Source organism: Musca vetustissima, unplaced genomic scaffold (assembly GCF_032173495.1).
Source record: "Musca vetustissima isolate MV318-11 ecotype Yass unplaced genomic scaffold, APGP_CSIRO_Mvet_v1 utg3344, whole genome shotgun sequence".
Taxonomy (NCBI): domain Eukaryota; kingdom Metazoa; phylum Arthropoda; class Insecta; order Diptera; family Muscidae; genus Musca; species Musca vetustissima.
In genome coordinates, this window is record NW_026885918.1 from 679031 (window position 1) to 705481 (window position 26451).

Here is a 26451-nt window from a genome sequence, read left to right on the forward strand (position 1 = left end):
GAAATGACTTACTATAAGAGAACGAGCTTATTGATAAATGTAAACAAGGGCAACAATTCCCATGCTTGCAATATACAAAATTAAAAAAACTAACAAAAGCAAGATAAGTATTCGGCCGACTGCAAGGTGTATGGAGAAGCTCACATATATCCATTCTGTCGATTCTGCTATACGGCAGTGAAATATGGCTTGTGTAAAATACCATCACATAAAAGCTATAGGTATTCATAAACAGATGCCTCAGGATCATAAGCAGAGTATTCCAACACCATAAGTAACGTAGAACTGTCGAACCTAACGAACAAAGAACGCATACAAAAACAGATCAGTCGTGGAAAATAACATAACCATGAATGGAATCCACAAGGAACAGAAAATCGAAATCGATTAAGAAACACCTGGCAGCGAACAATAATCCAAAAACTAAGACAAAAAACTTCCCATGGGAAAATTCAAAAACAACAACAATTAACCGAGTAAGATGCCGGTGCTTAGTAAAAATCACTTAATCCTCGAAATACTTCTTAAATGCGATTTTTGATTACGTCAACAGCTCCTGTTTTGATTTTTATAACTAATTGCAATTTTCAATATTTCGGAGTTGAAATTACTGTAATTTTGTATTTTAGATTCTTATTGGGCAGAAGAAACATCTAATTCAATCGCTTCAAAATTTTGAAACGGTGAACACTTTCTAATCCGCGAGGATTATCCGATATTCCAGTGAAGAGTTATTAATAAAATAAAATATGGATTTTTCTTTAATCACAAAAAACAACAACAAAGAATTTTTGTAAATTATTTTTCCTAATCTTCAAATATATATACAGTGAGTGTAATAAGTATTTTGCCTCAATACAAATTTGAAAAAAATCCAATATATATATATATATATATAGTATATTTGTGGACATAAGATCGTATTTCTGCAAGAATCACAGCGAAAGACCTATTGGTCTCGAAGATATCGGCCGAAATATATAACAACCCAAAATGGGGTTTCGCGATAATTTTTTAGATAATTTGTTTGTCGGATTTTGGTTTTAATAGTTTTAAAGGCCCTGTTCTCGCGATATATTTTGTAAAACGTTCTTTTTGTTATTCTTAACGTATTTGGGATGTTTTGAAGCAGCGACGACTATATTTAATACTCTCATTTTGAGATTAGGACGAGAAATTACCAAATATTAAATGAAATATTGCTAGAGAATGTATTGAACGTAAATGTGAGAAAATAGTCGCGAACAAATGCCGTGGTTTATTGGAATCATTGCCAAATCACTTATAGTATGTGGTTACCCGCAATGGTTACTATAAAAAGACCAAACGTGTTCTATGTAAAATTTTTTTTCTAAAATAATAATAAAAAGCAAAATACTTTTTTGTGATAAACATTTTTGGGTTGTTATATATTTCGGCCGATATCTTCAAGACCAATAGGTCTTTGAAATACGATCTAAATATGTCCACAAACGTATCCATCATTCATAATTCATTTTTCATCTTTAGTATGCTGGCTTTAGGCGTATATATTGGATTTTTTTTCAAATTTGTATTGAGGCAAAATACTTATTACAATCACTGTATATATATATAATTACAAAAATTAAAGCATTGAAAATCTCTAAAATTTCAAAACAACAACATGGGTTGCTTTAATGGAAAAATATAAATTTTATCCGCACTTGTCGTGTTTTCACATTTTATGTCCCAAATTACTCATACATTCATATCAGTTCTAAAAATCTGCAATAACATATTTAATGTCAAAATGTTACTCTACAAATAACGATCGTAAAAGGTTTTATTTTCATCACTAGCCGCTAATTGGAAGATAAATGTCCTTAAATCAGCATTAGAAATTCAAATAGGCTACAATGAAATTATTGTGGTAATAATGCCCTCACAAATTGGCTATATATCAAAATCAGAGATAATTTATCATACACACACATATATATATATATATATATATAAATAACTCGCATTTAATTGTTTTACTCTCCATAAACTTTTCATATTGGCTAAACATTATTTTCAAAATGCTACCCACTGTGTTAATATTCCGTTTCGCCAACCATGAATCCATTGAAATTACCATTAAGATATCATCACTTGACTACTTAAGTTCCCATGGCAGCTGCAATTGTTTTAGTGTGTATGTGTGTGTCTGTGTAAATCTCCATGCGTAGTTTACGAAGTTTGGGGTAAAAACGGAAATGAGTAATAAACTGCAAACTGTTTCGCGTAAGCATAAATTACACATCACTTAGACCATCCGACTGTAACTCCAAACACCCCGGCTAGTCATGCGGTCCCGGCCAATCTAGTCTAGTCCGCTTTGGTTCGGTTCGGTCTATCTGTGACTTCTTTCGAATAAATGTTGCGTACACTTAATGCTTTGACTCTTCTTGAGGATTTGTTTAATAAGACTTTATCTCATCTCATTTTGAGGGTAATGCCGGACGCTTGTTTTCATAGAAGCCAACCAGTAAGCAAGCCACAATGTTACTTCATTCCTCGTTTGCTGGGCAATGGTTTTTACGCTTTACCCCATTTCGCATCTTTCGCTTTTATGTTTTTTTTCTTTTCTTTTCAGTGAGTTTGTCTCACCAGTGACCATCGCATTTGTTTTCAATGTTAAGTTTTACTTGGCCAGGCAACTGATTACGAAGACTGTTAGTCAGTCGCAGTGGAAATAGTCATAATCACCGTAATTCTAGCTGTGACAGTCGCTAGTGGACTACTAGTCCGGCAATTAAAACAAACAATCGGACAGACGTACAGAAAAAAATACCATTCGCACACACACACCGATACATAAACATACCACAGAAACTGATCATAAATCTTGATGGCGCCGTTGTGAATCATAAATTTTATAGAGTTGACATTTTCAACGGAATTTCTCCTGTACTGGGGGGTTTGGTACCCACCACCGCCGCCACGACCAGCGTTTTTTTATATCAAAAGTAATGGTAAAAATATCTGAATAAAAACATAAAAGAAACGCGATGAAAGCAAGTTCGCGGTCTGGGTCGTTGTAATGATGTTTCATTTTACAAAGCAATGCAAAATAGTTGTGCACATTCAACCGGTATGGCGTTGAAATCAGATACACATTTATTTCAAATTAAAGTTAGTTTTTTCACCTGAACTAACTAAGGGAACTTCAATCGAATAATGTATGCATTCTGAGAGAATGGGAAATATATAAATCCATGTAGATATATTTTTTTAAAATGAAATTATAAAAACAAAGCAAAAAATTAACATTTTCAAATTGTCTTATAACCTGCAGAATAACGTTAGACTTTCATATATTGACTATGTGCAGAGATCACTTCTGTCTGGAAACATCCTGAAAACCTCTAAATTGAAGAAAAAGCGTTTTGATAACGCTGGAACACAAAATGGAGTGAAATGGGTGAAAATTTATTTAATTACCCAGAAGGTCCGTAGTTTTGGCGTGATGAATTTTTCGCTGGTAAATTTAAAACTCATGAAGAAAAATCTTTATATCTTTGTTTGCGGCAATAGCAGGTTATTTTTGAGATGTCATGTCTTCAGTCAAACCGAATGAGGAATATATGCGTAAAACATATCACCCTTCTATCTGAAGTCTGTGTACGTCTTTTCCTCCTTATTTTCCTTAAGCGTAAACGAAATACCACCACATGAAATTTTTTGACCTCCAAATAATCAAGTTATGCCAAATTTCAATGAAATCGAAATATATAGGAATTTTGGTGCATCATTTACATTAAATCGGACGAAAATATATGTGAGCTATATCAAAATCTGAACCGATTTTCAGGTTCATCATCATTCATAATTCTATACTTAATTTAGTACGCCATGCCGAATTTCGTGAAAATCGAATGATTTTGGTAGACCATTTGCATTATATCGGACGAAAATATATATTGGAGCTATATATAAATCTAAACTGAATTTCACGAAACTTAGGACACATCATTCTGAACCTAATTCACTACCCTATGACAAATTTCGTGCAAATCGAAAGATATATAGGGACTTTGGTGCCTATATCGGCCGAAGATATATATGGGAGCTATATCTAAATCTCACCAATTTCAATATAGTTCGTCCCTGGGCCAAATAATCTCGTTTCCTTTTGCCTGTTACAAACATATGCAGAAAAACATAATACCCTATACCACAGTGTGGTGAAGGGTTTAAAAATATTTACAGGCGCGTCGGTCTTGTACGCAGTTTTTCCAAGTTTCGATATGTTTCCTTCTACTTGATATTTCCATCAAATTCGTGGCCATCCTCTTCTGCTTGAACCATCAGTTGGCTCGCTTATATATGCCTCATCCTTTCTCCAATCTCGATACGTCTGACTACGTCGATGTCCGAGGATAAATAGCATAACTCGTACATCCGACGCCTATATTCACCGTCGACTCAGATTGTCAGATAGATCTATCGCAGAATTTTTCTCTCAAACACTCCACGAGCTGCCTCATCTTGCTTACTAAGGCCATAGTAACATATTTTGGCCAACACTCCGAAACTAGAATCTTTGACTAGCTCGAAGCCGTAGTTCTCAAGTACCGCAGTTGGTCCGAGTCTACTGGACGTCTTGCAAGTTGATACCACCAGCTTGGACTCCTCGTCATTTACTCCCAATCCCACTTTGGTAGACTCCTTCTTAATTCGTTCTAAAATGGATGTTACCGCTCGCAATGTTCGACCAATTGTGCCAATGTCATCGGCGCAGGCGAGTAACATGTGTTGTTTGGTTGCAGAGCGTCATTTCTGTTCACCTTTGCATCTCGTATGACCTTTTCCAGCAGAATTTGAAAAATGTCACGCGACAAACTGTCATCCTTTCTGAATACTCCATCGATATTGAAGGGCTCCGATATGTCCTTTCCGACTTTAACTGTTGACCTTGTCCCAGGTAAAGTTATCCTGCATAGCCGTATTAATATTGCAGGAATGCCGAACTCTGACATGACCTAAAACACTTTATATCATATAGGGCTGTCGAATAAAGCTTTATAGTCGACGAATTGGTGAAATGTGTCGATGTTTTTCCGTAAGTTTTTCCAAAACTTGGCGCAGAGTGAAAATCTGGCCTATGGTGTATTCGCCAGGTCTGAAACCGCATTGGTATGGTCCAATGTCATTGACCTTTCCTCTATAGTTGACTATGACTATTTCCTCTATAGTTGGCACATATCGTCTTGTATAATTTTTGGTGCACGGAATACATGATGCTGGTATTTGAATCATTGGGCATGCATTCCTCTAGCCATTGTAATGTATTGTTAGTGCATTCTTCTGATCAGCATCTGACCACCGGTCTTGATTAGTTCAGCTGGAAAACCATCGGAATCCTGCTGCTTTTTTGTTCTTCAGCCGATTAATTTTTATTTTTACCTCATCTTGGGGTATCTTTTTGACCGCTACAGTTTGATACCAGAAGCTTTGCAAAATGCTCCTTCCAGATCCTCAACACGCTATCTGCATCTGCACCTTCTTCAACTCTGCAGGAGAATAAAATGATAAAATTACCGCACTTCATTCTGACTCTTGTATATCTCGATTTTCTCACGCTCGTGTTTTTCTTGTTCTTTGTTTTGTTTTCTCTCCTCTCTCCTTTTCTTCCGATAGTTTTCTCTCGCATTGCGTGTTCTTACTGTTTGCAAAGTTACGTTGCTTTTTTTACCTCAGTAGAATTACGACACTCCTGATCGTACCATGGGTTTCTTGATAGTTGTCTTTGGTGACCAAGTTGCTTTTGCTGCCGTTTTTAAGAAGTGGACCATTCTTTGTCATTGGACTTCTATATTATTATGGGGACATGGAGTGCTTCCGACTAGCAAGTGAGTAAGTTGAGCGGAGTAGCCTTTCGTTACCTGTTACTTTTGCAGCTTTTCGACGTGGTGTTTCCGTGGTATATTAGATCGCACCTTTGCTTCTACATTAAGACGGAATGCTCTGAATCGAAACTTGCTCATCCAATCAATCGAACGTCTAATACACGGGAAGAATGCCTTCCGTCTATCACAACATGATCAATTTGATTTCTCGTTGTTTGATCGGGAGAAAGCCAGATGGCATTGTGTATATCAAGATGCTTGATCCTGGTGCCGCTAACCACCGAAGTCAATCACCCTCCTCACCCTCCTGCCGTGGTCGTATGTTTCACCACGGGGAACTCAGTACACAATTGAGATGGAAGAGGGATCTAGGTAAACCTGGGCTTTGTCAGGTTAAATCCAATCAGAGCCTTGTTTGGTATCTATCATCCCATTTCTTAAACGGATGGTGATTGGAGATGAGAAATGGATCGCATACGATAACCTGTGTGAAGACGATCGTGGTAAAAAAAAACGGTGAAGCACCTCTAACGGTGGCCAAAATAATGCTATGCATTTGGTGGGACTGGAAGGGGATTACTTATTATGAGTCGCTTTCACAAAAAGTTGACCCATATTGAAAATTTTTAATTTGAAGATTGTCTACCCAGTGAGAACCAAAAACACCTCATAACAGTTGATCATTATATGTTAATAAAAAAATTGATTTTAAAAATTAAATATTTTCTTAAATTAGCATGACTTGTTTGCAAATTATTCAATCCGATTTCCGTGCAATGAAAAGACCAAAACTACAGCTTTCAATTCCAATAATCCAAATGTATTTAGAAAATCCTTTAAATGATTAACATTGGAAATGCTTCCATAATCCCGAATAACATTCACTTAATTGATTGTCTCTACGATTCAGTGCTTATTCAGCCGGAAGCCAAAAGACTTTGACTCGTTTGGCTTTTTTATTTCTGTAGGTAACTCCCTCCATCCAGACAGCTGGGTTCTTCACAAGCTATGCCTATGGGTGCAGTACAACCAGCTAGAAGTTCATGTGGGTGGGTGCGAGTGTATAAAAAACCAAACAGCCAGATAAATATAACGACTGTCGTTCATATGATCCTTTAAAAGGCAAACAAGTAAACAAAACAAAAATACGAAGACGTCTAAAAAACCCTACCCCAATGTAAAACCACAAGCAATTGCAAAAAGAGAGAGAAAGACCAAACAAAAAACATAAACAAATTGAAAAGCAAACGCATAAATCAATTAATTCCTCTTTTCTATTTGCCTTTTTTTGTTCTTGTTCCTTTGCCACAACAGTTTTTTTCTATTCGACTTTCCCTACGAGCACCATGAAAAACAACTTTGGTTAACAATTTCTTTACACACGTCTAGGCATTGTCATGCCACAGTACACCCAGCGTTGAGAAGTATCACTTTGGAGAGAAGAAAAAACCCGAGTCGGGGTAAAGGGCGACCAAGAGAGAGACCGGGCGGAAATGGACCAAGTGATATGCCTTAGAGACACATCATACCGAGGATTTTGTTCCCATTCTATGTGTGCGTGTATGTGTGTCGGTTATTTTATCTGCCATCATTTTTTCTCACGTAATGCTGAAGTAAGTAAAGCATTATCCTCATTGCAAGCTTATAATCCGCAATACTGTCGTTGTGGTATTTCCATACTCACGTGGTTGCTGCTGTTGTTATTCTTGTTCATCGATTTGCATTTAAATGTAAATGATTTTCACAACAATAAAAAGGATAACACCAACAGCAAAAACAACAACAATATCTAACACGTGCATGACAAAAATTTTAAAAGGGGACAAATCTTTTTTTGTGCTTCGCATTTAAGTCAATGTTTGATTTCAGAAAAGAACACCAAACTAATTTGTAGAATACCAGCAGAAAAAAATGGTATACTTTTATCAATAAGCCTGAGTATTTTTGCTCACCTTGAGGATGATGATGTTTGCAAATAAAAATATGTCTGTAGTAATTTAAATAAATATACAAGGAATACATCGGATTTGTGATGACGTCAGAAAATAAAAGATGATACGATTTGTCATAATAAATGCAAATATAAGCAATTGAAAATGGTAAAAAAATGGGAATCAAAATATATTCGTATTGTCAATTGACATTTTTGAAGAATGGCAATTTAAAATTTTTAAATTAAATTGAGACTGAGGCCTTCTGAAACCCATTTGAAGATAACCGCAAATACGATCAAAAATGTACGTCCACGAACAATATTGAATTGAAATTGCTACTAATTTTTGTATGCATGGCATTGAAAATGCCAAACAGTATAACGACATATAACGACTTTTCCTAATATTCGGTATTTTGCAGATATTGGGGAAATTTTTTGGGTTTTCATTGAGTAGAAAATCACCCTACCTAAAATTATAAATATAGAACAAAGTTTTTATGTGGACCCTATATGTGTATACTCCCCATTATTCAGTTGAATTTTATGCTGATCAAGAATATTGTATATTTATGAGGTCTCCGGTAAATATTTTGAGGTGTTTCAAACGGTATGGAAGATGAATATGTATGAATACAAGAATGCCGCCACAAACAATCTACACAGCGTAGTGGCCATTTTAGAATGAGATCTTAGTCCCCAGTCAATCACAGATACCGACCGCTTTTCGGAATCTAGGGTATACATATTGGAGGAGTTTATTTAAGCGGCACGAAAAGTGCTAAAAAGTACTAAATACTTTGTATTTGGCGAACCGGTAAAGCTAAAACTCTTAAATTTAGAATGACAATCGCTGATGGTTTGTAGGATAGATGTACCCAAGGGTACATCGAAATTCGAAGTATAAGTAGGCGGAGAGTACTAAAATGTACTACGTTTGGTTCTATTTTGTAGCATGTTAACGGATAAAGCTAAAGACTTGAAATTTGGAATGCAAAACAATGTTGAGAAGTATGGTCGATTTAAGTAGGTTGTTTGGAAAGTGTGTACTCATGTATACGAAACGTACCAATCGTAGTATAGGATTGGGATATACATACCTACATTTTTGATATTTGTACTTATGAGTACGAAAAGTACTAAATGGTAATGTGGTACAATTTGGATTTGGGTGAACTGTTCAAGTGTAGAATTGGGGTATGGGGTAGTCAATCACAGATACCGACCGCTTTTCGGAATCTAGGGTATACATATTGGAGGAGTTTATTTAAGCGGCACGAAAAGTGCTAAAAAGTACTAAATACTTTGTATTTGGCGAACCGGTAAAGCTAAAACTCTTAAATTTAGAATGACAATCGCTGATGGTTTGTAGGATAGATGTACCCAAGGGTACATCGAAATTCGAAGTATAAGTAGGCGGAGAGTACTAAAATGTACTACGTTTGGTTCTATTTTGTAGCATGTTAACGGATAAAGCTAAAGACTTGAAATTTGGAATGCAAAACAATGTTGAGAAGTATGGTCGATTTAAGTAGGTTGTTTGGAAAGTGTGTACTCATGTATACGAAACGTACCAATCGTAGTATAGGATTGGGATATACATACCTACATTTTTGATATTTGTACTTATGAGTACGAAAAGTACTAAATGGTAATGTGGTACAATTTGGATTTGGGTGAACTGTTCAAGTGTAGAATTGGGGTATGGGTGTCGTTTTGGAAATTTGTACTTATGGGTACTAAATTTGATTTAGGAAAACCAATAGAGCTGGAATTCTATCATTTGAAATTATGTTTACTTTTGGAATGAATGAATTAAATTGTAATTAAATTGAATTGTACTAAGTAGTACTAAATTTGGATTAGGGTGAACCTATATTTAAAATTTGCAATTTATTTTTTGGAAATAAGTATTACAAGAGTACAAAGCATATTTAATGATACCAGAATTGTTAATCTCAGAATTGGTGTGTAATATTGAGTTAAGGAGGTAGTTTTGGCACTAAAAGTTTAATTATGGTCGCTAGCACAACCTCTGACGATGAATTTTGAATTTTATAGCAGATGAGAATGTCTTTTCCAAAGCAGTTTCATTTTGATTGATTTTATTGATGATTGCATACATCACTTCCTTATAAGTCTCCTTTTTAGCTTACAATGCTCGCTATTCTCGTCGATCACTGAATAGCGCAGCCCTCTGTCTGTTACTCTATCATCCCATCATTCGATGGAATCTCGTGATTGTTTCCTAACTTTGTATTGCCTCAGCTTTCTCTTTATATCAGCTATCTGCTCTTCCGGAGACCCATAAGCAATTATGTACGAAGAAATGATTGAACCACCACGAATACAGAACGGAAGTCAAACAACAGCTTCTTTCGTTGGTAAATGGGGCCTATGATCCCACATGGACCCAAACCTGGACCCCAACATGGACCCACATTCAAAATTGTCTCTAAAAATTTGTTTTATCCTCCCGGAATGCCAAATTTGAAAAATGTTGAACAATGCAGTTGTAAACTGTAAAAAAGGTAGCGAGTTAAATATTTGTATCTGAATCGTGAATTCAACAAACAGACGTGACTTAAACTGAGAATAAATATATTTATTTAATTAGGTTTCCGACGAATATTTTGAGGTCTTGCAAATCGAATGAAAAATTTAATATACTCTCACTCAGAGATATTGAACATAGTGTACTATTTTGTCGGGACCATCGAGGAATAGTCAGAAATCTGTTCAAACATTATATAGACAATATTGCCAATTTTTATATCACCACACTGTGGTACAGGGTATTATGTCTTTGTGTATGGGTTTGTAACAGGCAAAAGGAAACGAGATAGACACATGGTTCCTTTTGAGAATATGCATAGAATCACTTTCTGAGTCGATTTATGCATGTCCGTCCGTCCGTCTGTCTGTCTGTCCATGTTAAATTGTAAACAAAGTACAGGTCGTATTTATGATCCGAATTGGATGAAATTTGGCATAGGTCACTTCTTTGGCCTAAGGACAAACCCTATTGAAATTGGGAAAAATCGGTTCAGATTTAGATATAGCTCCCATATATATATATATATATATATTCGTCCGATTTAATGCAAACGGTCCCTACATATCTTTCGATTTGCAGGAAATTGGCTCAGCGTAATGAATTAGGTCTAGAATGATGTGTGTAAAATTTCATAAAAATCGGTTCAGATTTAGATATAGCTCCCATATATATTTTCGTCAGATTTTTTTGTAAATGGTGCACCAAAGTCCCTATATATCATTCGATGTGTGTAAAATTTCATAAAAATCGGTTCAGATTTAGATATAGCTCCCATATATATTTTCGTCAGATTTTATGTAAATGGTGCACCAAAGTCCCTATATATCCTCCGATTTGCACGAAATTTGGCATAGCATACTGAATTAAGTCTAGAAATATGTGTTTTTAATTTCGTAAAAATCGGTTCAGATTTAGATATAGATCCCATATATATTTTTGTCCGATTTTAAGTAAATGCTGCACCAAAGTCCCTATATGTTTTTATATATGATAAAGAAATGCGGCCGAATGCACAAAACATACTAAAATAAGTGTAACCTAACATGTGACAAGTTTCGATTAAATCGGTTTACAATTAGATATTTTGCTCTAAATTAATTTACATAAGTTTGTCCTATTGTAAGAAGCAACTCTATATCTGGCCAAAATTTATAGGTTGTAGAAAGACCTGTTTAATTTCATATTAATGGTCCTTCAAAAATGTGACGTCTGTTAGGCTTCCGTCTGTTGAATATACCCAAAGTGGTGAAGGGTATCATATAGTCGGCCCCGTCCGACTTTACTACTTTCCTTACTGGTTTAATATTTCATTTAATATTGCAAAAAATCGGTTTTTTTGTTTTCGTGGTACATACATCATTTTTGGTACACATATAGAGAAAAATGTTCTGACTCCGAAACTGTTCGCGATCAAACTTTTGGTTGATACGCGCAAATGTTATCGAGGTTTTAATTTTGGGCATAAGGAAAACATCTTAAAATTATGCGTTTTATTAAATTGGCCAAAAACGTTCATATATATCTTCCTTCGTAAAATAAGAATATAAATATATAATAATCTTCGGGGCGTAGTCCCCATTTTGTTGGCTTCTAGTTTACTTTGATACGAAGACCCACCTTTAAGTATACCGATCGTCATATCTCGACTAGCTGAGTCGATCTAGACATGTGTGTCCGTCCATCTGTCCATTATAATTTGTAAACACGATACAGGCCACAGTTATGGACCTACTTCACGAAATTTTGCATGTAGGATGGGTTCTGGTCAATGAAGACTCCTATTGTTTCTGGTAAAGATCGGTTAATATTTAGGGGATGAAATGGACCAAATACCTAGTTTTTGTCGGTTTTTCTGGTTGCTCCAGAGGTCGCAATTATGGTCCGAACATCGTGAAATTTTACATGGAGAATGGGATCGGGCCAAAAATTGAGCATGCCTGTTTTGATAAAGATCAGTCAATATTTAGCGGGGCAAATGGACCCTGACTTTTGTGTGAAAAATTGCAAAATTTGGTTTCTATGGCGTATATATTTACTCCTAAAGTATATAGACCAAAGAAGTTGATAGTATATCCAAGAGGAGTGCCTGGCTTTTAAATTGATACCAATTATATTGTCGTATGTTCTCGGATGTGGGAGTTACACTTAAATATTTACAGGTGCTTACATATTCAGATATTATTTCGTAACCCATTACCACACTAGAGGGCGGAAATATAACGCTGATCGATTTGAAATTGTTCATGGGGTTCCAGTTACGGTCAAGGACAGCGCTTATAATTTTCGATGATGATCAGATAATAATTTTGGGATGAAGTGGACCGAAAACTTAATTTTTTGCATTTTTTCGAATCGATCTATAGGCCACAGTCATCATCGCCATACAACGCTGAAGTCAATCTGGACAAGTAATAAGAAGGGCTGTACTGAATATTAGTAATATTCAGAAAATATGTCAGTATATGGAAGATGTGCTGTTGACCTCTAATCGGGCAAGAGGGTGCAAATGTCACGAAATATTTCCCAGGCTCGGAATAAACGTCCTTAGAATGTTAGAACTCCTTCGTAGTTGTGTAGGGTATCGTATGGTCGGCCCCGTCCGACTATATTGCTCGGCTCACTGGTGTAACATTAAAGTAGACACAGCTTCCATCCAAATAAAGTTTGGAGGTCAATATCATGAACTGTTTGCAACGACAGATCAATTAACCCATAACTCCCCATCACTTTTTTTGTTTAAACTATTGTAAAAGATTTTACATAATTTTTTTTTAAAGAAAGTATTTTATACAAATTAAAAAAAAATAAGCTGCTACCACGTCGCATCCCTCAAAAGTTATACCCTAATAGAGTCACTTTGCCTCGGCGTCTCACTAATTAACTAACTACCTTTTCTTTAAATAATCACATTACACATATTGCAATTAACCTGAAACACTTCGTGGATGTTTATTTAATTGTTAATTGTACAAAACATTATTAGTTTTAAGCCGGCCTTCTCCAAATAAGTCTTCAGTTATTTAATTAAAGCGCCCAGCTATTAAATTTTCATAAACTGGCAATTTGCCAAAGCAATTTAATCAACATTCGGCGGTGGTGGTGGTGCTTTGAAATGAAAGCAAGCAGCAAATAAGCAAATTTGTTGTTGTTGCTGCTGCTGCTTTTGTTGGTGTTGTCAATATTTCAAACGACAACACCTACGACAAAGGACAAATACACAAACTCATACAAACACACACACACACACATCCGCTCGCACACTTCTGTGAATTAAAGTTCGCAACAACAGCGGCTGCAATATATATTTTTTTAATTCTTTAGTTACAGTGAATTGACCCGGTTAATCACGGGTTCGTGGCGCTGTCAAAGAATTTCTAGTGATAATATAGCCCCTCCCCCTCTCCATATGCAATGCTTGTAATTTTTTGTTATAAAATTTCAGAGAAAAGTGCTACAAAAAAAGAAATTCAACACTTGGTTGCCACTGTTTGTTGTCCACGATAAAAATCAAAATCGTTGATGGATGTCTGCTGTGTATTTAAACGATACAAAGGACTGGTTGTTGTTGTAATTTACGAGGGTGAATTTTAAAGGCGGTGTTGGGGTTAACTATATCATTACTTAAAAATATAAATACGATAAGAAGATACAGTCGGCAATTTTTTTTTAATTAATATATGAGTCATGTTCATACATGACCTATTTTGAATATTTGTCAAATCGTGGTCCTATATTGACAATGTTCTTATTAATCCATGTATGGATCTTATAGGAATTTGTATAAAATACAACAATGAAAACTTCGTTAAGTTCGACTGGGCTGAATATAATATTTTGTACCCCCTATATATCACATCCAATAATGCGGAATGTCAAATTATATTTCTAAAAACTTCATAATATCGAAAATTGCGCAATTTTTACATGCTTAGCCGGCTTGTGAATGAAACTTTGTTCCATAAGCCGAGCTTAAAAAAGATATCCAGGCGCGTCGGTCTTGTGCGCAGCACATCCAATTTGAATGACCATTTTCCGAGATTTTATCTTCTACTCGATCTTTCCATCGAATTCATGGCCTTACCCTACTGCGTGAGCCATCAGTTGGCTCGCATTTATATGTCTTTTGTGCTGGGACATCCTCAACATGATTTAGTCAAGGTAGTTGCTGCAGCTCGATATGTCTGACTTTTTCTCAAACACTCCAAGAGCTGGCTCATCTGCTTGCGTCAGTACCCATGCTTTAGATCCATATAACAGCACGGGTAGTATCAGCTTCGAGGAGGAGGGTAGTATCAGCTTCGAGGCTCACTTAGACCATAGTAGCATCTGTTGGCCAACACTGTTCTTCTCCGAATTTCAAATTTTATGCCGGTACCAAGGTATATATGTACAATCATTCACTACCTCGAAGCTGTAGTTTTGAATTTCCATAGTTGATCCGAGTCTACTGGATGTCTTCCGCGTTGATACCATCAGCTTGGTCTTCTCACCATTTACTGCCATTCCCACTTTGGCACACTCCTTTTCAATTCGTTCAAAGGTGGCTGTTACCGCTCGTAATGTTCGACCCAATACGTCGATGGCATCGGCGTAGGCGGGTAACATGTGCTATTTGTTGTACAGAGTGCCATTTCTGTTAATATTTTTATCTCGTACGACATTTTCAAGTAGGATGTTAAAAAGGTCACACGACATACTGTCACCTTATCTGAATCCTCGTTCGGTATTGAAGGGCTCGAAAAGGTCTTTTCCGACTTTAACTGCTGATCTTGTGCCAGTTAAAGTTATTCTGCATTGCCGTATTAATTTTGCAGGAATGCCAAATTCAGACATGCCATCAAACACCTGCGAGCGGTTTCGTAAAGATTATATTAGAAGTAGTCTTTTTTGAGGACAGGTCTTACGATTAAAGACTTACGAAGTTCAATACAAAATTGTCAATCCTTGACTACTTCCTTTCATTTTTCATACACAGAAATCAGATAATATTATTACAAGACTTCTAAGATTTATCAGAAATTTTAAATATTAAATTGCACTTCCCCCTACATACATTTACATACATACATGCATACATACATATGTATAGTTTTGAAGGTAAATTGTAACAACAATGCCGTACTAACTATCGACATGATAAAGGCGCTATACTAAAAAAATAAAAAAGAGCAACGTGTTGCATGACAACAACAAAAACCCATAAACAAAAAAACCGAAACAAAATACAAAACTCCCCGTGGATTTTTACAGAAAATTCAACAAACAACTGAATATTTTCACAACATGTCACTTTTATTGAAGTTTAAATATTGGCCGAATATAATAGGCGTGATGAGTGGTGCCGATGTCGAATCCATTCCAACCCGCCCACCTTTCATCCACTTTGCAAATCCTAGAAATTCCATCATGCAGTGACCCGTTGCTAAATGCAATGGATTCCAAGCGTATTTTTATTTACCCAATCCGACACTAACCAATCCTGCACAACCAACAGCAGCAGCAACAACACCACCAGCAACCAAAACAAAAAGAAAAACAAGTGTTGTCATATCTATGAAACCCATCTATCATCAGGACCCCGGGCAGTGGTGTGTCATTGTGTTTTTAACATTATTTATGCATTTCGATATTTATCGAAATGTCTGTCTGTCCGGCACTGGCTTTGGTTCTGGTTCTGTCACGGGCACAGGTGCTAGCCTGTAACGTGGCAACTGCCATATGTAGCTCGGTGGAAAGCTCTGCTAGCATTCCACCAATGTTGTGTACTCTGATAATGTTGTCACTTGCTCTGTGTGCTCGGTGTCCGGTGTCCAGTGTCGGGTGTTTGTCTTTTACATTGACTGTCAACATTGGATTCATTCATTGAAATTGTTGTCGAGTTTTTCCACGAAAAGCTCTTCGCGTTCCTCTGATACGAAGGTAAATCACTCCCGTCACTAGCACTAGCGGGGCCATGTATGCATGCAAATATGCAAGCGGACAACATCAAGCAATACAATTTTGATGACAGCAAATAGTGAATGAAAGAACTTTTAATATCCAAAACAAATTATTTGAAACGAATTGGAGGGAACGGAAGGGGAGTGCTGGAGGGGTTTTGTTGGGGTACAGAAGAGCGTTACTTTTTGATTGAAGATAAGAACTAATGAATATGAAAGACCATATTGCATTAAATATGCCATTAAAATGTACATTAAAAAATATGAGGGGGTTGAGGCAAAAAGGGGCATGTACATAGTTTCGAAGTGTGGCAATTCAATTATTAGAATAAAGAAATTTATAGTGTAAATAATAAACATAATAATATAATGTAGGAATCTTTTAGACTTCCCAGGGAAATTTTTGCTGGTTTTCAAGCTTCTGCCAATCTTCGCATTTAATGTTAGGTTTCAGACAGTTTTTCTTAGGCCAAATGTATAAAAGTGTTTAGAACGTTTTGACAATGTCGGGATTTTTGCATTTTATAAACGCAATCCACACAATTTACTGGTTTCTCGTCAGAGAAAAACAATATTGGAGTGTTTGGTGGTTGCGGCGGGTTAATTAGGCACAACAATTCTTTATCTTTTTTTTTTTCTTTAGAAGAACCGTATAAAATGTAAAACATTGGCGTGGGCTTGTTATTCGTATCAACACTTGTTTGATATATCGAAATAAATTGGAAAATACATATGGGAATTTTGTAACAACAAAGTGTCTGAAATAAATAAACAATGAAATGCAAAACAATTGAGTCAGTAGAAACAGTAGTCAAGTAAACGGTTGCAAAAATAACAAACAAAGAGTAAACCGAACAATGAATAGTGGTTGTGGTGATTTTTTCTTGGGAGCAGAGCTCCGAAATGCTCGCTCGAATTCGAGTAAAGAGTGAAACTCGCTCGAGAGTATACTCCCCAAAAAAACTCGTACTCTTTACTTACTCCCACTCGGGAGTAATTTTCACTCGCGAGTAAAATCGAGCAAATCGGAGCTCTGCTTGGGAGGAATAAATTTTTTTCAAAAAAATAGAAAGAGAACAAATGAGCGCATATAGTGCTAAAGTAGAACGAAGTAGGAAAATAATTGTGATATTAATAAATTGTTTAATTTTTTTGGAGAAAAAATAGTGTCTTTCTCATGTTTATAATAATGAAAGTCATGCGTTCAGGCTGCACCTGATACAAAATGATGCTGGCCATAAACTACGTCTGTTGGCCAGAGTTTTTTGACGGACGTAACTGCAAAAAATGGTCGCAATCGAAAAAATGGTTGTTGAGCTTCGAAGTTCGCAGTATTTTGCAGATATTTTTCCTGTTCCAAGATTTCAAACGAGAGCTAGTTCGGAAGTAGATACTGCCACTGGTTGGAGTCCCCGCTTATTTAGTTTTGCAAATGTTGTATGGGTGGCGCTATCTCCTGCAATTCCTATTTGTTTACTCTCATCCTTATCTCACTTTGATTCGGCAAATTACATATACCCCCAACTTCCGGACAATTTGGGGTCGATTTACAAATGTCCGCCCGTTTGGCTGGTGGGCACGATAACTCTCGATGGCAGTAACCAATTTCATCCAAACTTTTCACATCGTAATATTTCTTTCAAACTTAGTTCAAGTTCGAAGATGGGGAATATCGGTCCACTCCTTCTAGTACCTCCCCTAAAAAATGATCAACATTTTGTTAGAAATTACTTTGCACAGACTATTATCTTTACCAAGCCTAGTCCCCACAAATGTTTAATATTTATAAATCCAATACAACAAATGTTATTTTTTTAATATCTTCACCAAACCTAGATCAAGTCCGAAAATGCGACTCATTCGTCCACTCCTTCGAGTGCGAATGAAATGTCCGATTTAAACCAAAATTTCGCACAAACTTAAACGAATAATAAAACATTATCTTACCAAAGGCTGAGTGTGTATATCTGTCGGCATAACCGACTGTCACTTTTTTACTTGCCGAGGTTGATTAATATAATTTCAGGCCTTTCATCGGAAGCGTTGTGTACCACTTTGAACGATTTTTCCACCCGGGATCCAGTGGTTTTTGGCCTGACACACTATCAACAACAGTTTTGCTAGAGAATCTATCGATGCCTCGGAACAATAGTATGCTAAGTCGACTTAGCATGTTTTAAAGTTCTTTACGTTTTTAGATACCACGGTCCTTAATTTAAATTCTCTGAAATTTTGGTAACCATCGGCCAATCCAAACCAAAGTTATAAGCAAAAATGTACTTATCATGGCACGTAAGATTTAAGAAACTTCCATACTTTGAGAGCTTCTGCTGAAAAACTCACTTTTCAGACTTAGCATACTATTCTTCGGAGGCGTCGCTATGATCTTTTTCTCAACGACTTATGACGTATCTTTGTAAATTCCTGCAGTTTTGAATTTTGGTTTCTTCCAGAACTATCTTGAGAGTGAAGATATAACAATTTTACCAGAGCATTTTCAACACTTAGAAATGTTCCGTAGAGACCCATAACAGATACAGATGGATTTGGATGCACATACATAACAATAATATTTAGTCTTGAAAATAAAATATATCGATCGAATTGTGTTCATATTTTGCATTAGCCACAAAAGCCTGAAGATCATATCCGTGATTTGATAGAAGTTAAAAACCCCGAGACACACTCGATTTGGAAACAAAATAGGAAATGATAAAATTGACAAATTATTATTTGTTGGAACCCATAGTAATAAAAGAGACATTTCAAAACAGTAGACTTCGAGCCATTAACTTCAAATTCCTCTACAAAAATGTATTAATTTGATCCCAACTTCAGTATAAAAACCTCCCGAATTGGCTCTGTTTCAATATTAATTGGTTTCAATTGGGCGTTAGAAGGTCCTGTAAAAAATGATCAATATCTGTCCTCGTTTTTATATAGCCACCACATTTTTGGCATTTTAAAATTTTCAGTACGTTGAAGACCTTAGCCCAATTTTCTACCCATATGAATGTCCCGATTTTACTGGTCATATTTAAATCTGAAGAAAATGGGATATGATTTTTTCGTATTAAAATTTTACTGCACATCCCACCCACTTTATAATTATTGTACATCGATTTAGCCATGTTTACTGACCCCTCTCATCGTATTCATACAGAACTCCTGTGATTGCTGTTAGTTTTAATTCTTTTTTTTTTTTTTTTGTTCAACATAAAGCCGCTCATAAAAATTCATGTCCGAATATTATTTCGACTTATTTACGATGGTTAAGAGTTCTTTGACATGGTTTGCTGTCTGTCACAATGTGTATGCGAGAGTATACGGGTATGTTATGTGGCTGGCGACCGAGTGCACTTTAATCCATAAATATATACCACTTCATGTGTGTGTGTGTGCAAACAAGTACATACTCGTGCATACGGACGGGACCTCATGCATAAATGCATAAAAAATACTTTACTCAACATTTTATGTATTGGTCGGATGGGTCGTTCGGCCAGAGGTATTGGTTGGTATAATGAGAGGATATTGGTCTTTTGCATATATTTTTTTGGCTGAGTAGTCTGAAGATGATGAATAAAGACCATGTCCATATAAAAGATTTCATTTAATGGTATAAATACTAAAGCGACGTGACATAAGGGTGAATTGTAAAATCCAGCTACGCATAAAGTGGTGGACATGGGGTAGTCATTATATTCAGAACATGTCTACTGATTATTCTCATTGTTAAAAAAATTAAAAAAAGATGTTAATGATAGTATTATAGATTAAAATAATTATATCTATTGAACTGCAAATAATTGTTACTATTACCACCCTATGATAAATCAATAATGTCTTATAAGCTTTTTTATAAGATGATGCGAAAAGAAATAAAACTCGAAATGCAGCAAATTCTGCTTCCAAAAATTGATGCGTTTATTTCGCTGTTGCTATGCCAACTAAAATTTACAAAAATGATCTCCAATATCATTAGGCAAAAATCAAAGAAGAAAGACAAAATGCATTTACATTGCAAAGCTACAAATTACATATTTACATTTTACGATATTGTACTTTAAAATATTTACAATATGTACATACAACCATATTATATATATATATATCTATTAGCAGCCATACACACATCGCCTTACATACATGCTGTAACTGGTCAGCATTACAACGCATGTAAATCATACACACACGGCATTACATTTTGATGCGTTTGAAAACAATTGGTGTTAGATTTTCGATTCTCCTATGTGCGGTGTTTCTGATCTTATAGCTGCTGCTTGCACAGTGGTTTAGCAAGACATCCTCCCCCCGTTGAAAGGTTATAACTTTCAACAGAACCATTTTCTATAGGGAGAATTGCTAATTTTGCAACCGATCGTCGACTAATGCCATTTGCCGTTCTGACCATCGCAACTCGAACAACGCCATCACTTCCAGTAATAACATTTACGACACGTCCTAATAACCATTTCAGGGGTGGAATATTTTCATCTTTAAGGAGTACCATGTCACCAACTGCAACATTTTTCTGTGGGGTTCTCCACTTTGATCGCTCCTGAAGTAGCGCTAAGTAGGAGCTACTCCATTTTTTCCAAAACGTTTGGTGCATATAGCAAACCTTTTGCCATCTACTTAGCTGATTGATGTTCAAGTCCGTAACGTCTGGTTCAGAATAAGTAACTAATGGTGATCCGACTAAAAAATGACCGGGAGTCAAGACTTCAAGGTCGTTTGGATCTTCTGTAATTGGACATAATGGTCTTGAATTAAGGATTGCAGAAATTTGACATACCAGTGTTCTTAATTCATCGAATGTAAGAATTTGCTGTCCCACTGTGCGGTAAAAGTGATATTTGGCTGATTTGACAGCAGCCTCCCAAAGTCCGCCAAAATGTGGTGATCTGGGAGGGATAAATTTCCAATTTATTTCGTCGGCCACACACTGCTTGTAAATTTCATCCATGTTATTTTGATCGAAAAATAACTGCCTCAACTCAGCTAGCTCATTTCTGGCACCAACAAAATTTGTGCCATTATCAGACCATATTGTTTTTGGTTTTCCGCGAAGGGAAATAAATCGTTTCAACGAAGACAAAAATGATGATGTGGATAAATCTGCAACCAACTCCAAATGCGTAGCTTTGGTGGAAAAGCAAATATATATGCAAATATAGCATTTTACTGGTGGCCGTTTTCTAATATCGGATTTGTAGAAAAACGGTCCACAGAAATCAACACCCGTAGTAAAAAATGCTCGATTTGGTCTCACTCTATCTTCTGGCAAGCTGCCCATTACATGCTCTGCAATTTTTGGCTTAAGGCGAAAGCATCGGACACATTTTCCGAGAACTGCGCTTACCAACTTCCTGCCTCCTAGCGGCCAGTACTGCTGACGAATGTTGGCTAATAAACATTGCGGTCCAGCATGTAGTAATTCATGATGATAATACAAAATTAGAGATGTTGTAACGGGGTGACCACTGGGTATAATTATTGGATGTTGTGCGTCATAATTTAAAAACGAATTTTGAAGACGTCCTCCTACTCTTATTAATCCTTCTGCGTCCATGAACGGCGAAAGTGAATTTAATTTGCTGGATTTACTGATAATTTGTTTTGATTTTAACATTGTGTATTCAGATGCGAAGTGTACGTATTGAATGTTACGAAACATTATTTTCGTACCCATTTTTATATCCTTCTCTGTTAAATTTCCATATAACTTTGTTCCTCTTGTAAAATTAAGAAATCGGTATACAAATCCAAAAATTCGCTGAATTTTGAAAAATGAATTATGATATTTACATAACATCGAAAAATCTGCAATTTTGGTTGATGTAGATAAAACTGTTTGTCGGCATTCGGGTAGATTATCAACAAAAATAGATGTATTTGGCCAACATTCCAAACCCTGATACAAAAACTTCGGTCCATTTATCCACATATTATCTTTTAATAGCTCTTCTGGTGTGGCTCCCCTTGATAAGATATCCGCCGGATTTGATAAAGATGGGACATGACGCCAGATCATATTTTTGGTTATATTTTGTATTTGGCTTACACGGTTGGCGACAAATACATTGTAGTTTGAAGATTCACCTTGCAACCATGATAAGACAACCATAGAATCAGACCAGCAGTGATATTTGTAACCATTTTCAAATGTTGTTGTTATTTCTGCTAACAGCTCTGCAAGGAGTAGTGCAGAACATAATTCTAATTTGGGTACGGTTAATACCTTTAAAGGTGCTACTCGAGATTTGGAACACAGCAGCCTTACTTGAATTTTACCATCAATCTCGGAGCGAACGTAAACACATGCTCCATAAGCAGCCAAGCTTGCGTCACAAAATCCATGTATTTGTACGTCCGCATTTGGAATGGAAACATAGCGTGGAAATTCGAAATTGCATATATTAGAAAACGTGGAAACATATTCAAGCCACGATGTATGTAAGGCTTGAGGCAGACTCTCGTCCCAATCTAATTTTAGTTTCCACAAATTTTGCATAAATATTTTGGCTTTGGTGATGACGGGTCCAATTAATCCGAGGGGATCATAAAATCGGGCTATAGAAGATAAAATAATTCTTTTCGTAGTATTGAGGTTTTCATCAAAATGAGAAAAAGAAAATATAAATTTATCTAGTTTTGGATCCCAAATTAGTCCCAGAGTTTTGACTATATCTGTTCCGTCATGAAATTGTAAAAACGTTTCACGATCACTAGATGATACGCCATACAAAGATAATTCTTCATTAGAGCACCATTTACGAATTTGAAAGTTACCACGTTTTAACAAAGCTGTAACTTGCTCTCTAATAGTTACGACTTCTTCAATAGAATTTGCGCCTGAGATCAAGTCGTCCACATAAAAATCTCTTCTAATAACTTGAGCACCGATAGGAAAGCTGGTTTCTGTATCAATTGAAAGTTGTTGCATTGTCCTTATAGCAAGGAAAGCCGCTGGTTTGGTTCCATATGTAACAGTATCAAGTTTATAAACTTGTATATCTTCTTCTGTATTATTTCTCCACAGGATACATTGAAGATAGTCATCGGGTGGATTCACTCGAACACAACGATACATTTTGGATATATCTCCACTCAAAGCCACTCTAAAAAGTCGAAAACGTAGTAATGTATTGAACAATTTTGGTTGTATAGTAGGTCCCGCATATAATATATCGTTCAAGGAAATGCCTGAAGTTGATTTTGCAGAACCATCAAACACAACTCTTAGTTTTGTTGTTGTGCTATCCTCCTTTTGAACACAGTGATGGGGAAGAAAGAATGCTCGTGTATCTTGCGGAATATTTTTAACTAACGACATATGCTGAAGATCTAAGTATTCCTTCATAAAATCAACATATTTTTTCTTTGTATCTGGCATCTTACTCAACTTTTTCTCGAGGTTCTTAAACCGGTGAAGTGCCCGATCATATGAATCACCCAGCATATGTGTATCCAATTTCTTTGGTAGGGAGACTGAGTACTCACCTGAAGGTAGCTGAATAGTATTTTGAGCAAAGTGCTCCTCACAGAATTTATGTTCAGGGAGAGAAATTTCAGAATTAGCGAAGTTGTTTTCAATTTCCCAAAAACTCTTTAAAATGTCAATTAAAGATGAATCGCTATCAGTATCAGGCTTAACCATACACGTAGCTGCCAATGAATGCGCCTTGGAATGAAGTACACCACCACCAGATACAATCCAACCAAGGTGAGTTTTTTGCAAAATCGTGGAAATGTTTCCACAACGAATTTGGCCAACGCTCATAAGCTCAAAGAATAGACCTGCGCCAATCAATAGATCAATACGGCTTCTTTTGTAAAATCCTTCATCAGCTAACTTGATGTTCTCCGGGATTTTAAACTTACTAACATCATTATCTATGTTTGGTTGATAGTCAGTTATAGCTGGTATGACGACCGCAGAAAACGAAACAGAATAACTGCTACTATGGGACTTAATTTCGACATCTGCTATTTTATCTGCGTTAATGCTTCCTTCACCAATTCCGGAGATATATACGTTAGAATGTTTTACCTTTAGCTGGGCCAGATTTGCGAAACGCGATGTTATAAAGTTTAACTGAGATGCCGAGTCCAATATTGCACGACAGGGCACGTACACACCAAATTTATTTTTTACTAAGACAATTGCAGTTGCTAATAGAACTCTGGAACCAATGACAGAATGTGAAATGTTTTGATTAGAGCTGGATGATACAAGAGTAGACTGTTTCTTTGGTTCGATATTATTAACCACTTCATGAGCTACTGACACTTTATCTTGAGGATTAGTTAAGTTAATTTCCAAATCATTATTTCCAATGTGCAACAATGTATGATGTTTTAAATGGCAAAATCGGCAAGTTCCTGATTTACACTTCCAAAGTCTGTGACCTTTCCTCAAACAATTTAGACATAAGTTTAATCTCTTCGATTCTTTGAATCGAAGTGTTGGAGATAATTTTTCAAAACTTTGGCAGGTTGTTATGTAATGATCTTTCGCTTCACAAAATGTACACATCTGTGTGGCTCCTGAAGCTATTAGCACATTTCGTCCATGAAAATTAGTTTTCTTGTTTACCTGATGATTGGGTGATTTCGGTTTAATGGAACTTTCAAGATTTTCAAGCATACGGCATCTTCTATCCAAAAATGACGACAACGAATCCCACGAGGGCAATTTATCGTTATGTAAATGCTCCTCCCATTTTGCTAGGCTTTGTAAATCTAGCTTTGACGTAATTAAATAAATTAATAATCCATCTGCCATTTGCTCCTTGGAACATATTGTATCCAAAGCTCTTACGTGTGCGTTAAGCTTATCACTAAGCTGCCGAAGACTCAAAGCCGAATTTTTATCCACACTATGCAAGCCAAATATTTCCTTAATATGGGTTTGAAAAAGAAGTAATTTATTATCAAAACGATTCTTAAGTAAATCGATAGCCTTTTCATAATTAGAATCGGTAGGCTCTAAAGACGAGATGGTGTCCAGCGCTGCACCAGTCAAACTAGTCTTCAAATGTTGAAACTTTTCTAGGTTAGATAAATCCATATCACTTGCTATTGCAGTAGAAAACATTGCAAAGAATGCAGGCCACTCTGTGTATGAACCGCTGAACTGGGGAATTCGAAGTTCCGGTAACCTTGTTTTACGAACAGTAACTGGTTCATCCACAGAAAACTGGCGAAGAGTTGATGATCGGAAAGCTGCACGTTGATTGGTGTTGGCACCTAACTTGCGCTTAAGCTTGGCAGTAACCTCAAAATATGATGTCATAAAATTTGATCGAATCGTATCATCCATATCAACATCACTAGTTTCTTCCAAAAATGATACAGACTGTTCAAAATTTTGATTTAATTTTTCAACATATTCAAGACGCACAGAAAGATCAGCCTCGTCCAAATTATTTATTTCATCTGCGGTAAGACGGTTGTTAATGTCTTCCAGTTGCTTATTAATTGATGCTACCTTTTTAAAGCACAAGGAAAAATTGGATGGCACTTTATCAGCTTCATTTGACGACGATGATGATGTATTTTTGGTAGCCATATTTATTAAAGGTGTTATGCAATACAAAAATCGAAAATTTGCAAATATATTAAAATCCGAATTGATTTTAAATTCCAAATTTACAATTTTATAATATTCAAAATACGAGTTTATTAATATCCGAATTAATATTAATAATTGTGATACAATTTGCCTTTAAGTATCACGTCGGGGTCACCAATGTTTGATCTTATAAGCTTTTTTATAAGATGATGCGAAAAGAAATAAAACTCGAAATGCAGCAAATTCTGCTTCCAAAAATTGATGCGTTTATTTCGCTGTTGCTATGCCAACTAAAATTTACAAAAATGATCTCCAATATCATTAGGCAAAAATCAAAGAAGAAAGACAAAATGCATTTACATTGCAAAGCTACAAAAATTACATATTTACATTTTACGATATTGTACTTTAAAATATTTACAATATGTACATACAACCATATTTATATATATATATATCTATTAGCAGCCATACACACATCGCCTTACATACATGCTGTAACTGGTCAGCATTACAACGCATGTAAATCATACACACACGGCATTACATTTTGATGCGTTTGAAAACAATTGGTGTTAGATTTTCGA

At 36.0% G+C, this 26451-nt stretch overlaps 1 protein-coding gene across 1 annotated transcript; it reads right to left on the reverse strand.

Moving 5' to 3' along the window:
• Window positions 1-13421: 13421 nt before the first annotated feature.
• LOC133333283 (uncharacterized) lies at window positions 13422-25861 on the reverse strand. Its single transcript, XM_061541597.1, has 3 exons — window positions 22096-25861; window positions 16007-16185; window positions 13422-13505 (listed from the first exon to the last, which is right to left on the reverse strand). The coding sequence occupies exons 1-3, from the start codon at window positions 25859-25861 to the stop codon at window positions 13422-13424; spliced, it is 4029 nt and encodes a 1342-aa protein (XP_061397581.1).
• Between the last annotated feature and the right edge of the window lie 590 nt (window positions 25862-26451).

What these genes read in the sequence shown, in the direction of transcription:
- LOC133333283 (XM_061541597.1), bottom strand. Translation starts at nt 25,861, where the DNA reads ATGGCTACCAAAAATACATCATCATCGTCGTCAAATGAAGCTGATAAA. An exon ending in TGCAGATTTTTCGATGTTAT is followed by an intron (nt 16,186 to 22,095) that starts GTAAATATCATA and finishes CAATGTTGACAG; the next exon opens with TCAATGTAAAAGACAAACAC. An exon ending in GTGACAGAACCAGAACCAAA is followed by an intron (nt 13,506 to 16,006) that starts GCCAGTGCCGGA and finishes CACCAACAAAAG; the next exon opens with CAGCAGCAGCAACAACAACA.